At 40.9% G+C, this 18,154-nt stretch overlaps 2 protein-coding genes and 1 non-coding gene across 3 annotated transcripts in view; 2 read left to right on the top strand and 1 right to left on the bottom strand.

Moving 5' to 3' along the window:
- Window positions 1-266: 266 nt before the first annotated feature.
- On the top strand, window positions 267-6,214 carry ranbp1 (RAN binding protein 1). The gene is made up of 6 exons (XM_034691353.1): window positions 267-448; window positions 2,779-2,912; window positions 3,065-3,222; window positions 3,641-3,769; window positions 4,049-4,117; window positions 4,994-6,214. The coding sequence occupies exons 1-6, from the start codon at window positions 434-436 to the stop codon at window positions 5,143-5,145; spliced, it is 657 nt and encodes a 218-aa protein (XP_034547244.1). The 5' UTR covers window positions 267-433; the 3' UTR covers window positions 5,146-6,214.
- Window positions 4,657-4,785, top strand: LOC117819656. Its single transcript, XR_004632594.1, has one exon. It is a non-coding gene; the product is annotated as a small nucleolar RNA SNORA77 (small nucleolar RNA).
- Window positions 6,215-6,929: 715 nt separating the features above from the next.
- The window catches only part of zdhhc8b (zinc finger DHHC-type palmitoyltransferase 8b), an 85,820-nt gene continuing 74,595 nt past the window's right edge, over window positions 6,930-18,154 (bottom strand). Inside the window, exons 7-11 of the mRNA XM_034691026.1 lie at window positions 14,280-14,412; window positions 12,724-12,829; window positions 11,554-11,660; window positions 10,333-11,396; window positions 6,930-9,827 (exon numbers count right to left, since the gene is read on the bottom strand). Coding sequence (XP_034546917.1) covers window positions 9,695-9,827; window positions 10,333-11,396; window positions 11,554-11,660; window positions 12,724-12,829; window positions 14,280-14,412 — 1,543 coding nt within the window. The 3' untranslated portion in view covers window positions 6,930-9,694. The remainder of the gene's footprint in view (window positions 9,828-10,332; window positions 11,397-11,553; window positions 11,661-12,723; window positions 12,830-14,279; window positions 14,413-18,154) is intronic.

The raw sequence follows: 18,154 nt of genomic DNA, 5'->3' as shown, positions 1-18,154 counted from the left end.
TTATGACAGATTCATAGATATATACATAAAAAAATGAATGGGATACAGGATCTCCAAGCTCATTTTAAAGATTTTAAGATTGTGCTGATCCAGTTTCCCTGTTTGTATCTCTTTTTATTGCAGAACTTTAGGTGCTGAGTCTTCATCCATTTGGATATTAATATTACGACTTTTTTCAGGTAGAATAACACAAGTTATGTATTAATTATCATTCACATGAACATCTTTTTTTCTTTTTTTTTTTACATGTGCCTGATAAAGCCTCTGAGACGAGTGGGTGCGCGCGCTGTCACGATGTGTGCGCGGGCATACGTAGGAAATTCGGCGCGCGAAAGCTGAAGCAGGAAGTGAGAGTGGCTGAAGGGAAACGGCGGCCAGACTGGGATTTGAATCTACCAAACTACTTCCATAATCTACAAACATCTAAATTACTATGGCAGACACGAAGGTAAGGTCACTTAATTTAGACCATCTAGTTTATCACCAACGATCTAAAGTCGGAATTTTATCCTAAAAGTATTTTTAATTGGTCAGAATTCGGCAAAGTTTGCAAAGGAAGCTGCGAGCCAGAAATGCCGACAATGATGTTTGCTTTAGTGATGCTATAAAGGCTGCGTTTAAATGGCACAGCGTGTTATGAGGGTTAAAAGCTCTTTCTGACAGAAGTACATGATGTTTAGAGTCTACAGAGGAACCCTTAAAGGTATCTTTGACGAGCTGCGAAACCTCTGAAGTGGGCAACCTGTCAGCATGTTAACATTAGCATCATACTCGTCACTGAATGCGTGGTAACTATCACTCTCTGGGCTCTTAAAGGAACTTATCCTTGTCGCAGGTTATCATAACACTGTATATTATAACCTGTGTGACTGGTAGATATAACAGGTGATCTCTCTACCTGTGCCTTTGTTAGCCCCAGCACTGCAGCTGCTAACAGCGTACATGTTAGCCTTGTGATAGGGCGCTGCAGTCCGTGACTTCGTGTTTTCTCTGTTTGTTATCAGTGACACAGTTGAGATGGGATGAACACCATTAAGACCTCACATAATTTCACTTAAGAACATATGGGATATATCTTGTTAAATGTAAGCGACACGTTTAAAAGCAGAAAAAAGAAAGAAGTGAGCGTTTGGTTAGCATGCTAGTGAAGGCCTGAAACCAGCCAGATGACTTCACAGTGAGTTGGTTCGAATTTCACAAAGTTCATCAACTTTCTGTGGATTTACACTCAATGAAAAGCAACCCAGCTTTATTTAGGACTCCCTTGTCGTTACACCTGACGTCTATTTAAATTAAATTGACTCTGAAAGCGTTATTGGTATGAAATGCTACTCTTCTTTTTTTAGCTAACTTCAGGCGCAAAGACTCCTGTGTTACTATGGGAAACTGCTTACAAGCTATGCTGCTAACCAAAAAGCTAACAAAGCCTCATAAGCAAGAAGTCAAATCAAAAAGTCTGAGTCGTGTCCTCTCCTCGGGATGAGTTTGCACATAGCTGCATCGTTTACGCACAGCTCACGTCTTGTACACCTTTTGGATAAGTTAGTCATCTTTATTCCTCAGTTATATTTATACACACTGTTTAGCCATGATTTGTTATTGACATAGATTGAATCTAAATACACGTCTCCATGTGAGTTACCACCCTAAATAGAATTAAAGATGCTTTGCTCAGCAACAACCATTTACTAAAGGCTTTGGTAGTTTCCCCTACAAAAGCTTGACTCAACCAATGAGCTCTTAAATCCCTCCATTCAGGCACTCCTGGTCTGTTGTTAGTGTTAAAAGTCACTTTGTTACAGTGTTAATTTTTGCAGCTATTTTAGATTAAGCCTTAATCTTTAGACAAAAATGCCTGTTAGTTTTAGTTAGATTAGTCTTTTCAGCCCTTTTTAGTTTTAGTCGACTGAAACCCAAAACATTTTAGTCTAGTTTTAGTCAAGGGAAACTAAAAAACATTTAGTCAAGGGAAACTCAAAATATTGTCTAGTTTAAGTCTACGGAAACCCGAAACATTTAGCCTTTGATTTTTACCGAAACATGTTCAGTCTTTAAATAATTCATGTAGTCGGTCAGATATCGGTATCATGGTTGTACCAAGTGTTAAAATCATCAACATTTCACTCCGTTAACACTTTTGCTTGTGTAATATCGTAAGTGAAATAATTCAGCATGTCCCTACAAAAATTCAAACAAAACTTTCTTGATGTGACTACTGTGACTGTATTTGGAGTCTCTTGATTCACAGCAAAATGCCATGAAAGGACTGTATTGTGACAGGCGCACTGGACAGACAGTCAGTTCACAGCACTCTGAAATGCATCTGCATCTTTGATGACTAGGAGTTGATCAAAACTTACTGAAGGTGTCTGATGTATCACCAAAGTGGAACAAATCAAGCTGTAGACGTGAAGCTTTTTACGGTATTAGCGGCAAAAACTGCAAATATTAAACAGACGTCCCCCAGTTGTGTCTCTGTCACTAACGCTCAAAGGGGGTAAAAATTAAAAATCATGTATGAAGATGAGACAGATGCATGGAGGTGGGGAGAGCTGGTTCATAAAACACACCTGCTGCAGGTAGAGACCAAGCTAACACTGACTGTGCCCCTCAAATAATAACTCAGCCTGTCACAGGAATGCATCCCTTTTATTTCTAAAGATTAGACGCACAGCCAATAAAATTTTCACACACCTGTGTTGCTTTATTGCTCTAATGTCAGCGTCAAATAAGTGAATATTGTTCGTTTAATGAAACGTATCCACTGCTTCTCTCCAGGAAAAGGAAGAACATGAAACCCCTGCAGATAATGTAGAGGACACCAATCATGATCCCCACTTTGAGCCCATTGTGTCCCTTCCTGAGCAGGATGTGAAAACATTAGAAGAGGATGAGGAGGAACTCTTTAAAATGTAAGTTGGATTAAAATGTTTTTTAGTTTACAGACAGGTAATGATAGGATGTATATTTTCCTGGTACACACAGGACTTTAAGGTGGATCAATTATATCAATGTATTCATACAAAGCGCTCTCTCTAAATGAAATGTGCCATTGACTTCCCAGGCGGGCTAAACTTTACCGTTTTGCCTCTGAGAACGACCCGCCTGAGTGGAAGGAGAGGGGAACTGGTGACATCAAGCTGCTGAAACACAAAGAGAAGGGCACGATTCGTGTTCTGATGAGGAGAGACCGAACCTTGAAGATTTGCGCCAATCATCACAGTGAGTCCTGTTGAAAACTGCACATCAAGATAAACTTCCAAATGAAATGATGACCAGGAATAATACATATTTAAATGCAAACACAAGGTGATTCAATCCTACTGTATGATGGTTTTCTGATGGACATATTGGAACAATATACATCATTAACACCATCATCTTCATGGAGGACACTTTACTTTTTTTCTTTAGTCTATTTCCTGAAGCTAGGATTCTTCACACTTACATGAGCAGCCCATTTGCTCAGATAGCTGCCACATAACTCAATATTTATTCCCCTTAAAGGTTACAGACGGATTAAACGTTTTCCAAACTTAAATCAACCGCAACTAACGCAACAACTAAACAATAGATTCCTTTATTGTTAGTGAATACATCTGTCCTTGTGTTAACTTTGTCCCCATTCTGTGAACTACAGTTGTCCCAACGATGGAGCTGAAGCCCAACGCTGGCAGTGACAGGGCGTGGGTGTGGAACACACTAGCAGATTATGCTGACGAAAGCCCCAAACCTGAACTCCTGGCAGTACGCTTTTTAAATGCAGAAAGTGAGTATTTATATATTTAATTCAGTATGACGCATGAAGGGTGCCATAGGCAGTACTTTTTTTTTTTAATTTGGAGCATGTTGTGATGAGACTGAAGTGAGTAGCAGCTGTAAGAAGTCTATTTTCTGCATCTGAACTCTGGACAACATCCAGCAGCTGTTTTCTTACTGGTTGATCTGCTTTTATCCCAATTTCTCAACGCAGCATGATTAAGCAGCCTTATTGGCTATCACACTACAGCATGGTGATGTGATTATACTCTGTGTGTTCTGTTTGCAGATGCTCAGAAGTTCAGGGCAAAGTTTGATGAGTGCAAGGAGGAGGTCAGAAAAAGTCTTGAGGAAACAGGTATGTAAATCTATCAGTCACGTTTAAAAGACATTCTTGAAATGTTCACTACTGCAGCAGTTTTATTGTTTGGAGTGGTAATCCAGGTAACATGACAACATGCATGTATTATTTATCGATAGAACCTTCTTATACACTGCTTTTGAGGTTTTCATGATGTGTTACAAGACCTTGAAACCTCGGTGCACTGCAGTGTGAAACAACTGAAGCAACATTGGTGTCCCAGTGTGTGGTTTCACATCACATTTCAAAGTGGTGGAAGTGCACAAGGCAACAGGAGTGCCACATAGACACTCAGACATGCACATTCACACAGCACGGTTCCACCCTACACATTACCACGCTCTCCCTCTCCATTATGCCTCTGTGACCACCTCTAAAGGAGGATCAGAGGAGGAAAGACTTTGCCCCACCGTTCCCCCGCCACGTGTGTCACACATGGCAGACGGGGAGTAACAGGCGTAAATATCCCTCCTGATATGGCAGTATGTAAAAGGCTAGTGTAACATTTCATCTCTCATGTCTAGTTTCATGAGTTTGCAGACTCACTCTGTTCTTTGCTGCTGTCTCCAGCATTGAACTTTTTCTGTCTGCTACATGACCATGCAGAATGTAACACTTAACTGGCCTTACAAAAGGCTGGTGTCGTTATGTCCTGCTACATGACAAATTGTTTTTCCACAGGTCCACACAGTCAATGTTAACATTTAAATGGTTTCTAATTGCTTTTTAAAAAAAGGCAGAATATTGAGATCAAAAGTGAAAGTAGAGGGGAAGTTTTAATCTGATAAAGGTGTACATGAAGACACAAATCTGACTTGTAGTGAAATTTTGAGTGCTTTTCGATTAACCACACGTTTTACATTTTTGCTGCAGGCGAGACTGAAACTGCAAACAAAGTGGCCGAGAAGCTGGAGGAACTGTCGGTAAAAGACAAGGGTTCAGAAGGAAAGAAAGAAGGGGACAAAAAGGAGACTGAGAAGAAAGAAGAGGAGAAAAAGGAGGTGAAGGCCGAGGAGAAGAATTGAGAACCAAGAACTTGCTTTGCTGATCTTCAATTTATCAGTTTTTCCTCTTTTTCTACAATAGACTCTAAACGAACTGAATTTGGACACTTGCATATTATTAGTTTTTTTTTTTATTATATGTTTTGCCTCAAGATCACAAGTCCTTGATGCCACCGGGGGGGAAAACAGACAAGATAGTGAATTAATGAAACTAAGAAGCCCTTTCCATCCCACCCCTCCTCTTCTGCACTGTGGAACCCCACACTTTGCATCAATGTCATCCACAGGTCAACATTACTTCTGACAAACTGTGAAAAGAGGCTTGTGATAGTGATAATTCCCACATTGGGCTAACTTTTTGTTTTGTTATTCTGAAGCAGAGTTTGTTTGTAGGGGGAGAGGATAATGTAGCCTGCTCAACAGCAGCACAGGGTCAGGGACCAGGCATTATTATGGAGGTGCATTTTCAGTTTAAAATACCATTATGCACCCTGTCCACTGTCCATGCTTCCACCGCTATAAACAGCAAGTAAGGTGAAGACTTTTCAGTGGATGCCTTGTAGAAATAGTTTCTTCTTGGTTCCTTCTTCCTTTGGTTCTGCTTGGAACTGACCAGAAGAGGAATCAACTTCAGACAGTTGAGGGCCATCAGAGTCCCGCTGCAGACCGCAGCCTCCACTGATAGCTGACTGATAGGAGATCAGATGCACTTAGCTAAGCATTTCTCTTTCTTCCTTTTACTTTAAACATTTGAAATCATAAGTCCAAAGTCAACGGTTCAGCAGAGTTCAGCGCAGCTATACTCTGTCTCAAGTTCTTCATCAGGAAAACAAGTTTTCTTTACACCGTAACATTCCCAAACTTAAAGCATGTAGAGTTTATGTAACAGAGTGTGCCCTATCTGACCTGTGTGCTCAGCACCCTCTCCTTTTCTTTCCACTAATTGAGTTTTTAACCTTGCCTCTAAAGCGCATCGAAGTGCCAGTGCATCTGTAAATACATGTATATGGAAGAAATGTTACTTCTCATTTGCACTCAAATGATTCGAAATGTTTCCTCCACCTTCGAATAAAAGCTGTCAAAGACCACACCTCTGCATTCATGGAAAAAGTTACTTGTGTCCTTAGGCAGCATAAGAAGAAATGTGCACTTCAATCAATAAATACATACATAGTAGTACTAATTCATAACATGTTATCTCAAGACATTTTATCAAAACAGCAGGTCTACACTTTACTCTGTTATAGTTATAAATAACAGCCGTCTTCATCTTAAATTAAATTTGATTCCAGGGTTGTGGGCAAAGATGAACAAAGTACCGACCAAAGAGAAGCTTTAAACATCTATTGAAATTAGGGCTGTGCACTACATTGCATTCAACATTAACCCCAATATTATCATTCGAAGTTAACACATTGTTTGCACTTTAAATTATTTGTTGAGCACTTTTTCACTTTGAGTAAATTTCAACGTTATGACTGAGACCTGGGTTTAACAGTCATGCTTACTCATTTTGTTGAATTCAGATAGAGCTCAAGCTATCGATCACTGAAATTAGTCAGTGATCATTTAGTGGTAAAAAAGAAAAGGTCTTTGGATTTATTTCAAAATCAGGAGAGATGTGAACAGGTGATGTGTAAATCATGAATGGCAGATTGAAACTGAGTTAGACCCTGTTCAATTTTTATATTTGTTTAACTTCATGTATTTACACCATGGAACATTATAATAGCATAAATGAAATGTCAGTTTTGCTTTTATACTTAAGAACAAAGTAGATGTGAACAAAAATAAGTCACATTCACTCAAAGAGTTGGAAACTTTTATTTACTCTTCTCAGGTCATTGGGAAATAATTCCTCTTCACAAAAATAGGAACGCATGTACATTTATAGTATATTCTATATTTTCCATACATATTGAATTTTTTATTCGAGTTTCAGAAAACAAAATCAGCCTGAAGCTGACGGAACAGATTCATTGCTGCCTGTCAGGAATGATCCCTGACCTGCAGTGACGTCCATCCCTAGAAAAGAACATTGGACTTTAATGGCAGTCATCTTAAAGAGGAATGACATCGATACTGTTTTGACATGAGGTCAAACTGGGGTCTGAAAGTCGTGACAAACTGGGTATTATCAGGTAACTCAGCAGCTAATGGTCTGTTCAGGTGTTTCAAGAAGTTCCAGTTAGTTGCACCGTTTATTCTCTGACACATCAGGTTCTTCAAATAAGTAGCCCTGTATACCACAGCACACACAGACCTGTTTAAATAATCCAGACTTACATGACTTTATAGAGTAGCCTTTGTAACCTTAAATCACTGTTTTCATGCTAAGGCAGCTGGGTGAGACCTTAGAAGTGGGACCATCCGAGCCAGAGGGTTTTACTACAGCCAGCTTTAATAACATCCAACCTGTCAAGAAGCAGAAGTCTACCACAGCTATTGGTCTTTGCACTCTGGGCTCTGGAGAAAAGAATCGATGAATGAAGCAGAAATGGGAAGAAAAAATCCTTAAAGATGTAAATAAGTAAATTAGCTTTATTTCACACAGGCCTTTCCTCCAGAACATCCTGTTAACATTTGAGCATCTATCCAGTCTGACTCGCCTTCAAGTGTCACTCCTGTGTTCACTACAGAACTTCAGCTGTGTTAGGTTTTACCTTCGTGTGCTACTGCGTTGGGACATGGAGTGACAATAAATGAGTTTGGTTGAGAAACTTAGGTTTAGTTTCTCTGGATCAACCTCATTTGTTCCCCTTCTTGTCCTCTTCAGGAGCTCTATATGCTTCAACTCGCTACATCTCATACAACACCAGCTTTCCTCTCAAAAGGCCACAACGGTTAATTCTTTATCTAAATATCTACTTCTTTACGTAAGTGTAAACTTCTGGCTTTCTATTTTTCCTATTCATATGGTGCTAAATATGAATAAAAACCTCCCACTTTGCCTTGCTTTAGGATACTCTCACTTCATTATGTTAAAAAAAAAGTAACAAGACTGAAAATCAACTGCAAAACAAACTCAATTTTAACCCTCTGAGTGAAGATAATACCTGAAGCTGTACCAGACAGCTGCTGCAACTAGACTGATTTATCATTCACAGTCTTCATCATGTCGCTGTAACATAATTAAGTCATCCATTCACTAACCTTTGAGGAGTAAATAAAGGAGTGTAGCCACGTTTACTTCTGAAATCTAAAGACAGCTTCGACTACAACAGTCTTTGACTTGTGTGCAGCACGTATCAGCATTTCAGGATGGGTTAGCGATATTGACTTTAACACGTCACTTCCTCAAATCACACATCTTTTAATAACATTTCATCATCCATTTTTTTCCACACTGCAAGGTAAGAACAAGCTATATTTACGAATCTAACTCATTATCATAATCTTGTTTATGTGCTGAGTTTATAACTCGCCATCAAAAATAACTCCACTCTAAGTAAAACATCCGTTCCAGGCTTCATAATGTGTATAAAAAAGATGTATCAAACATATCTTTTAAGAGTTGGGTATATAAAAAAAGAAACAAACCAAATAACTACAAAATAGAGACTGGGCGACCGTTTATCATCATTTCTCTACATGGGACCAAAGCTATTTTCTTCATACCTTCCCATTTCTATTATACAACACAAACATAACTTACATTTGAAGCTTTTGGACAGGAAAGTTGTTTCGGTTGTGCGAGGCCGGGCTCGTTCTGTACTCAGTGAGAGTCGTTAGGATGAGGTATAATGATCTTTCAGAGCGATATTAATGACCAGCACTTATGTCGTGGGCCAAGTGAAAATCACTAACTGATTCATGGAGATAAAAAGGGGCTACGCTGAAGGAGACATTCATATGGTGTGAACTTATATCACCTACTATCTCTCATGGTTGCATTTTTCTCTTTTTTTTGCCAAAGACAAAATCTAATTTAACTTTTAGTACTAACCCTTCTCAAAGAATTTAAAATGCAACCACCAGATGTGATAAGATTACTATCCCCTCTCATTGTCCCTCTTCTTGCTCTTATCTCTCTTCCTTTGCGTTACCAGCGTTTGCAGTTGGTGCTGATCTAACTTACCCATCCTACATAATTTCTCAAATCTGTACAACAACACCAATTATGCTGAAACAGTACAATTCAATGTAAAGCACCTTGACTTCTTGATGTGATGACCCAGAACGGACTTGAATGTTTTCACGGAGGACCTCCGTGTTTCATTCTCCTGCTCCCAGAGCTTACTGGAGCAAAGTTTTTGTGTTACATTTGGAACAACTTCATGACCACAGCTCATAAACAACAGTAATTATTTTGACAATCTGTTGGACGGCCACATAATGTTAACAACAAGACACTCCTCACACGTATCAACTCAAAACCAACCCCTCCTGTACAAACACACACAGGCATTTGGCTTGCAAAGCAGACAGATCCTCTGATTGGACGATAACTCCAAAACAGGTAGTGCTTTGTGCACCTGGTTGGCTGTCGTCTTGACTTAAAAATGACAGCCAGAAGAGAATCTCATTGTAGCAGGATGGCTGTTGTTGGATGCGGATGTGGTGTTTCTTCTCACACTGATATCTCATATGTGGTGCCTCCAACGCCTGTCACCTTTTTGACATTACTATGGCGACTGGGGCTGAGGGTGGCACCCTGGGCACTGGGGTGGCAGTCCATTTGCCCATTAACTTTCATGGCCTCTCTGAGTGGAGAGATAAGAGCAGAGCATTACTCAACAAATAGAGCCAAAGAATGAATAACAAGGGTTGTGGCAGCATGCAGATTAGTTTGTGGAGCATGATTGTTACAAATGGCAAACACATGCTTCCTTTAGTGTATCTGTTAGTGAATGAAACAGCTTTCAAATGTTAGCAAGAAGGGAGAAGCATGCAAAAGAAATGGAGATGAGAGGAGTCACAACTTTATTCATCTGACATTCATGCAATGATACAAAAAAAGGATGTTTTACTAGAAAGGCAAACAAAGAAAACAGAACAGAACAATTCACACCAGACATGAGTTTATATGAATAATTAGACATTACAAATATCAGTCGTCATGCTACACTCTGCCTCAGGACTAGAACACACTGGTGCTCATGCACTGCTGATCAAGTCCAGATAAAGGTGAAGGTTTATCGGTGGGAATGTCCCTGTTCAGCACAAATGCATGCAGTCCCTCAGGGTGGGTAACATTAAGATTCATACCTTGGGCCCCCCAGACGAGGTGAGTCTGTCCTCTCATGGGCATTGATGTAGGAGAATTTCTGGTGGGAGTAAGAGGGGGATCGGGGCATGGCGGGGGAGTGGGGCTGGTGGGCTGGGGAGCGATAGGGGCCATCTTGGCAGGTAGCCCTGCCGTGGCTGCTGTTGGAGCTACTGTGATCAGTGTGCAGGGAGGTGGATGAAGTCCTGGGGGCACGGCCTAGTGTGGAGCCAGCATGGCGCAACACTGGTGTTCGTTGCCCGTAGGTTAGCCCGACCCCCATCAGATTGTCTCTGGAGCCTCCATAGGCAGGAGGTGTTGGGCCTCTGGAAACGGTGCAACGAGGCCCGTCTTGGTAGCAGGCATTGTGGGATAGACCATAGCCCCCGTCAAAAACGGCAGAGTCCTGGGCGTAGATATGGGTCTGGGAGCGCCCATGCAGCATCTGACGCTTCTCCCTCTCCTCCATCTCTTTGCGCTCTTGGATGGAGGCCATGATGGTCTGGGAGAGGTTGTCATAGCGCACAGGAGACGGTTCCCTGTCCCTCAGGTGAGGGGATTGCCTGCCCATCGCTCTAGGTGGCAGCACTGGACTGTAGGTGGGGGCAACCTGCTGCCTCTGCATTTCAGGTTCCCGGATGTGGCACATTTTGGTGGGCAGGTAGGGCGAGTGGAAGCCCATCGAGGGCATGGCACGATGGGCCATGCACTCGCTGGCAGTGGCTGGGGAGATGCTGGGGTTGAGAAGGCTATCGTAAGACAGGCTGCCATTTCGGTTGGAGAGTGTGTTTGGAGAGAAGACACTCTTGTATGGGGTGGAAGTGACCGTCTGTGGCTGCAGGGCTGAGAGCTGGCCTTTCTCTGGTCGGTGGTGACCTTGCTTCAGGCTGAGAGAGCGGGAGCTGATGGGGTCAGAGTCCAGCTGGAGTGGAGAGGACTGGAAGGTCCGGTGGAGGGGAGCGTTGGTGTATTCAGGCATGTCCAGGTTTGGCTCGGATCGGTAGTCATGACCGCGGACACCCTCTTCTAAGATGGCAGAGGTCTTCAGGTCATCTGGCATGATAATCTGAAGGGCACACAGCAGAATAACAGTCCAATGTTAGCAGAAATGTGACCAAAGTCCTCATCAATAAATCCTCAGGCTACTAGAGTGAAGCCACCTCACACAGTGTAATTCTTTATATTGTATCATCATTACAAGATCCACACTAATCCTGTCTTACCTTCTCCCCAGCGGTGTGGTAGTGGACTTTAGGCATGGTGCCAAAGGACGGCCTGTATTTGTACATGGCTGGAGTGGAAGGATGGGTCTTACCAGAGAGAGAGCTCTCTACAACAGACAGAGAGAAAAACAGAATTAACCCTTTAGAGATAATACATATAAAATCATTTTCCAGCTCTGGTTGAAAGTTGTCTCTGAGATTTAAGACAAGACCTCAGGCAGAATTGTATTATCAGAGTTAAGAGTCTATGGGGATTGAGTTCTTGTAACTCGTACCATTACCTCTCCACATAATAAAAATGAATGAATATATTCTGTAAGTGATAAAAATGTATATCCTGAAAAAGCCAGCAGTGAATCCTTTGCTATACCCTAAAACCTTAAACCCCAAGGTGCTTTTTATCGACTGCTCCTGGGCATCCCAAGGATCTCTGAAGAATATGTTAAAAATCCTTCAATTCGATTTCTTTGCAAAAGGGAGGCAACCAATTTAGAAGTGCAGTACTTTCAAGATCCACCAGGCAGCAGGAGTGCTCCTTGGAAAAGCAGAAAATGTTCACTCCCTGTTAAAATGGTCCATGAGGCTTTGGAGGGACTCTGCTGTTAAAGGTTTACACTATGTTTTACTAACACTTCATAGTATTTAATACAACAGTAGGAAGAAAACACTAACACTGTAAACTGCTACACTATTAAATCAAACGCACTGTAGCTGCTGCCATATTTCCCAATGTACAGAGGTGACTACAAAATGCAGTCCATCATTTTTAGCTTAATCCTGATTCCAGACTATATTGTTCTCCTATCCCTCTATTTCAGGGAGCTTTGTTGCCACATGCCATCAGAAAAAGGTGGTGATTCATGTTGCAGTGATTCATTCTGAAATCTCTCTATTGTGCCACAAATCTGGTGCTGATTCAGTGAACAGGGTCTGCCTCCTTGCTACAGATCAGGTCTTTTCTTCACCCTGGAATAAATAAAAGGCCATTGACCTGACACTGAGATGGACATTCATCACGCTCAACCAGTACCAATTCCCATCCTGGGATGTTGTGACGTACAGAGGGAGTTAGGGGAATTGTTTTTTTTTTCACAGCCAGAGGAGAAAGAAATGACGTTTGCAATGACTGACATGTGATTAGTGTGCCCAGGGACATCGGGTGTTTCTTACCTTCGCTGGAGGTCAGCTGGTTTTTCAGCTGGTTGTACCTGTCGGCTTTGGGTGGGAGCGGTGGTTGGGTTTCTTTCTCATCAAGTCCATCCAGGCTGCTTTTGGACTAAAGGGAGTGAAGAGCAGGGTGTTAAAACTGATCCAAAACAGAACAGGTGGGTGGACAGCAGAGGAGATAGAGCAGAGCATGTGTTATTGCTGGGGATGGACCAACACAAATCTGACAGATGGTTGTGGGGTAGCAAAGCTGCACCAGGCAACTGCTCTAGTTGTGCTGAAATGTATTCTTTTTTTCAGTAGCTGTTGAAGGAGACATGGTGGAAAGAAATGATCACAGAGTTCAATTTCGACCAATTAGGTTTTGCACTCACTTAGCATTGTTGGACTCAAGAGTTTGAAAGAAGACACTGCAATGACTTCAATGCAGGCGCATCAGAGCTACCCAATCATCTAAGACAAACTTCTGTATCTTCTTAACCTGGCATCTACATTACCCACAATGCAATTCTATAAGTACTTTGTTTGGAGACTCAGATGGGGTATGATGTTTGTAGCCAATGGCCTAATCCTAATCTCCACCCTTCAGCCTGAGCTCTGAACCCAAACAGGGGCGTGTCAAGAGATTGATTGATTGATGGATTTTAGACCCACATGATACAAATAAAAATTATTGCACACATTCAAGAAAAATACATTTCTGAATTAGAACAACTTTAATGTCACATCCATTTTGCAGTGGATTCTGGATGATTGAATCAGGAAAGTCTTGAGAAGTTTGCACACCAAGCAGGCTCTCTGGAAGTCTCAGAAAGTCAGCTTGGGCCCCTTGATGTCTGGGTAAATTAGGGGTTTGGACTGGCTTCAGCTCGCACAGACTTCCTGGGAACTCACCCGCGAAGTCTGTGAGTCTGAAAGACCAGTGAAGGCCAGACATTTGGATGAAGTGAGACATGAGGGAAGGACTAATAGTCTGATAAGCTCAATTCTTTTTGACATTGTTATCCTACATGAGGCTTCCCTCAGCCTTTTCCCACATGCACCATACCCTTGCTCAGCACTGTATTTCTCAAAGATGTCGTTTAATTTTCTCAGTTTTCAGAGTTGTCAGTGAACATTCCCAACAGGAGAAAATAATTGAATGTCTGGGGTTATTTTAGGGAACAGGAAACTTTTCATCACTGGAGCCTCACTTTCTGCTCTGGACTAATGAAAAGAGAGTATTTTTACAGATCCAGATGAACTCCATCACGCCTGTAAGGACCATAAATTATACTTTCAGAATAAATGGCATTAATTGGAACCAAGAGCTGCATATCTGTGAGTCACTTGGCTTTGACGCAGAATGTCCAATAATATCCTAAATGAGTAATGGGTAACTTCTTAAATTTACACTATTTTGTGCCTGTGTTAAAAGGTAATCTGGGAGCAGCATGTTGCACATGTGTAACATGACACTACATGATAATGTAAGCAGGGATGGTAGTAATACTTGCAGAAGGAGGTTAATTAAATAAAGGTAAGGCAAAGAAAACTCTGTAGTAAGTGTGAAAATTCACCTTGGAGCTGATGATGGTGCTGTGGATGCCGTTGTCGCTGACCTTGATGGTGATCTGTCTGTCTGATAGGTCGGGTCTGATGAATGGGGGCTGGATTTTGATATGGGGCTTTTTCCTGGGATCCATTGCGTACCTGGATAAAAATCAAGCCAGAGGTGTGAACGGACAGGTTATTTTTTGTCACCTCAAAATTACTTTTTTTACTGTAATTAGTTGTTTTTTTAGGACATTAAGATGTCACTAAGAAGTTCACCTTTGACCCATTGGATATAAAATGTCTTCACTTAATAATGTTATCTTATTTGGCATTTTTTAAAACTGTGTCATAAATCCATTTATGAAGTCTGGAGTTACGCTCAGAAACAAGACGTAGCAGTGATTTTGACCTTTGACCACTGGAAACTTATCAGTCCATCCATGATTCCAAGAGGACATTTGTGCCAAACTTGAGGATATCCCCTTAAAGGTGACATATCATGCAAAATCGACTTTTTAATGGTTCTCTACCTGAAATATGTGTCCCTGGCATGTCTACAAACCCCCCGAGAATGAAAAAAATCCATTCTGCCCCTGTTCTGATTTCTCCACCTTTCTGTAAATGTGTGTGAAACGAGCCGTTTCAGACTTCCGTGTTTTTGTTACGTAACAACAATATCCGGTCTGTCACGGAGTCAGAGCTCGGAGCTTGTTCAGCCCATAGACTGTTTAAAATAATACTAAATCCCCCCTCCGTTTTTCATTACCTGCACAAATGTGTGCTAACAAGGAGCTTAGGAGGGAGGCATGCTAGTTGTAGGCTGTCTTAATAAACACAAAGGTCGGTTTTACTCCCCACGTCTGCAGATTTGAAGATCTAGTGGATGATTTGTATTTATCATTGATAAGTGCTAGCGCTAGTTAGCATAGCTACATAGCGTAGCTGTAGCTGTGTACCAAGACACACGTCGACATACTGACAAATAAAACAACAAGAAACACAGAATCTGTGACCAATCCTTCAGAAAAGGTCCCGCTGCCTTTCTGGCAGAGGTCGGTTTTACTCCCCACGTCTGCAGATTTGAAGATCTAGTGGATGATTTTTATTTGTCATGGATAAGTGCTAGCGCTAATTAGCATAGCCACATAGCTTCATCTTCATAGCTGTAGCTGTGTACCAAGACACACAAGAAACACTAAATATGTGACTAATCCTTCAGAAAGGTCCCGCTGCCTTTCTGGTAGAGGTCGGTTTTACTCCCCAGGCCTGCAGATTTGAAGATCTTGTGGATGATTTTTATTTATCATGGATAAGTGCTAGCGCTAGGTAGCATAGCCACATAGCTATATGTTCGTAGCTGTGTACCAAGACACACGTCGACATACTGATAAATAAAACAACAAGAAACACTAAATCTATGACCAATCCTTCGGGAAGGTCCTGCTACAGGCGCCTCTCCGTCAGGATCAGATTCTGGATCAGATTCAGAGGGTTGAAGTAACGTGATCTCTGAGCAGCCGTGTATATTCAGCCAACCTGTAAACATTAGATCAACGTGCTGGAGAGCCGAGGGCACATCCACTTCCTGAGGGGGCGTGGTCAGAGAGAAAACAGAGTGTTCTGAGGAGGACTGAAGAAGAGGGATTTTCAGGCAGACCAAAATCTGATTTCAAATTGTTTTTTTGAGCATAAACTTTAAAGACATGTTTTAGGGACCTCTTAGACCAATATATATTGATGAAAAAAGCGTGTTATGTCACCTTTAAGGTGCTCCTGAGATTAAGTGCAGGACAGAGGTACAGTCAGATAGACAGACATGACTTCTTTCATTCTCTCTCAGATAGCCTTCTTAATGAAGTCTTACAGCATCCTAAATCTTAAGAATGTCTTATTTATTTTTACAAATACTCTGTTTATCATGTTTCTTTTTTTCATATTGATACTGTACTAAATGTTACAGGCCATCAGACTTCTTCAATGTTGATTCGTTTGGCAATTATTTCAATAATGAAGACGATACCTATACTGGTTTGAATAAGAAAATATAAGAAATGACTTTAGAAAATGTATACATTTGAAAGCAAATCACATAACACAAACAGGACATTAAGAGATGTATTAGGAAGGTGAGTTCAATATAAACTAACATTTTTCTGAAAATAAGTATAAAAAATAATCCTAATATGAAACATAAATGCCTTGTTTCAATAAAAAATTACACAAATTATTCATTTTAGCATAAATAATAAAGTTAAATTCAATTAAACTCGCATACCAATAACATATAACATGCCCATTTAGATTTACAGTTTAGGTTGAAGGTTTCCTAAAATAGACACATTTAAATTTTTATGATGCAGTTGTATTTTTTTTAAATTCTGAATCTCCTCATGTAACAGCAAAATATAAAGTAAGATAATATCAGGGAAAACACTGCCATGTTCTCAGTAGAGGATGTGTTTGGATAGTAGTGTAAAAGCACGTATACCAAACCAAAAAATAACTCTGGTCAGTAAAAGTCTTTAAAAATGTTACCTCAGTCAAAGAGGTGATTAGTTTCCATGATTAGAGGACTGAAGAGGAAGTGTGTATATGTGTGTGCACGCACGCAAAGAGGTTCTGCTGAAAACCTCTTTTCAAATGCCTGATTAGTCTCCACAGTCATGAGACACGAGTGAGTTAAAGAGCGCAGCTCGGCAGTAATGACAGAAAATAACTGAAAACAGCCGGAAGAGAAGAAGTGATAGATGCTCTGATGAAGTATTTACTTGGTATCAATATGTTTTGATAGTAACTTTTGCCAAAGAGATACTTGTCAAAGAGATACTGAGTATCATAGTGATGCCAGAGTATTAGTGCACCCATAGTGTTGGAGTGTATGTCCCTTGCAGTGAGTGTCACTACAAATGAGAAGCTGCTCCCTGAGAAAGACGCTTCAGTGCACATACTGTATGTGACCACCTACTTGTACGTTCATGGGAAAATAAAAAATGTTGAAATCAAAAAGAAAAAGATGGAAAAGAAAGCATTATGAATTTTGAAGGATACAGTGTGCAGAAATGGGAATATTTAGTGATATACAAAAATGTGTACAGTCCACAACTTTGTGGATTCTTGGCTAATGTAGAAACATGGCGGTGCAATATTTGAGTCCCGTTCCTTATCTATTTATATAGGCCAGTGTTTTTCAACCTTTTTTGAGCCAAGGCACATTTCATACATTAAAAAAATCCTGAGTCACACCACCAACCAAAAGTGTTACAAAATGACACATTTAGTCTTTCAATATATGAATCTATTTATCTGAGAGAGGGACTTTGGCTACTTCTTTCACTGTGTCAGTGCAAAGCATCTTATTACAATAGCTTTTGCAGGTAGTATTATTGTCCCTGCCACAGTGTGTGGCTTTCTTAATTTGGCTAAGAGTTCAGCTACTAATTAGCTAGCTTTGAGAGCTCTCGCAGTCACCTTTGTAGTTTTTCTCAGAAAAGTTGCCTTTTTAACCACCACTATTACGCTCTTCATCCAGGTTAGAATTTTGTCCAGGGCCCAGTTTGGAGTTTCATTTTCCTTTTTGAATATTATCCATTGCTTTTGCTCGTATACGTCTTGTCACATACACCTCTCGCACGCATCATTAATTCTATTGTCTTAAATTAACAAGGTGTGCTTCATTGCCACCCAGTGGGTGGGAAGCGCAGGTCAGTACATGGACGAGGACTGAATTACTCCGCCAGTCACTACACTGCAGGCACAGACGCACTACATGGCAAATTATTTGCAGGATATGAATAATACTTTTTTGGAATAACTAAGTGAAATTTGATAATGTCCCACGGCACACCTGACGATCTGTCACGGCACACTAGTGTGCCACGGCACAGTGGTTGAAAATCAC

Source organism: Notolabrus celidotus, chromosome 9, assembly GCF_009762535.1.
Source record: "Notolabrus celidotus isolate fNotCel1 chromosome 9, fNotCel1.pri, whole genome shotgun sequence".
NCBI classification, from domain to species: domain Eukaryota; kingdom Metazoa; phylum Chordata; class Actinopteri; order Labriformes; family Labridae; genus Notolabrus; species Notolabrus celidotus.
The sequence above is the reverse complement of the archived record's forward strand: the minus strand, read 5'-3'. Positions and strand labels throughout refer to the sequence as shown.

What these genes read in the sequence shown, in the direction of transcription:
- ranbp1 (XM_034691353.1), top strand. An exon ending in ACGCTTTTTAAATGCAGAAA is followed by an intron (nt 3,770 to 4,048) that starts GTGAGTATTTAT and finishes TTCTGTTTGCAG; the next exon opens with ATGCTCAGAAGTTCAGGGCA. An exon ending in AAAAAGTCTTGAGGAAACAG is followed by an intron (nt 4,118 to 4,993) that starts GTATGTAAATCT and finishes TTTTTGCTGCAG; the next exon opens with GCGAGACTGAAACTGCAAAC.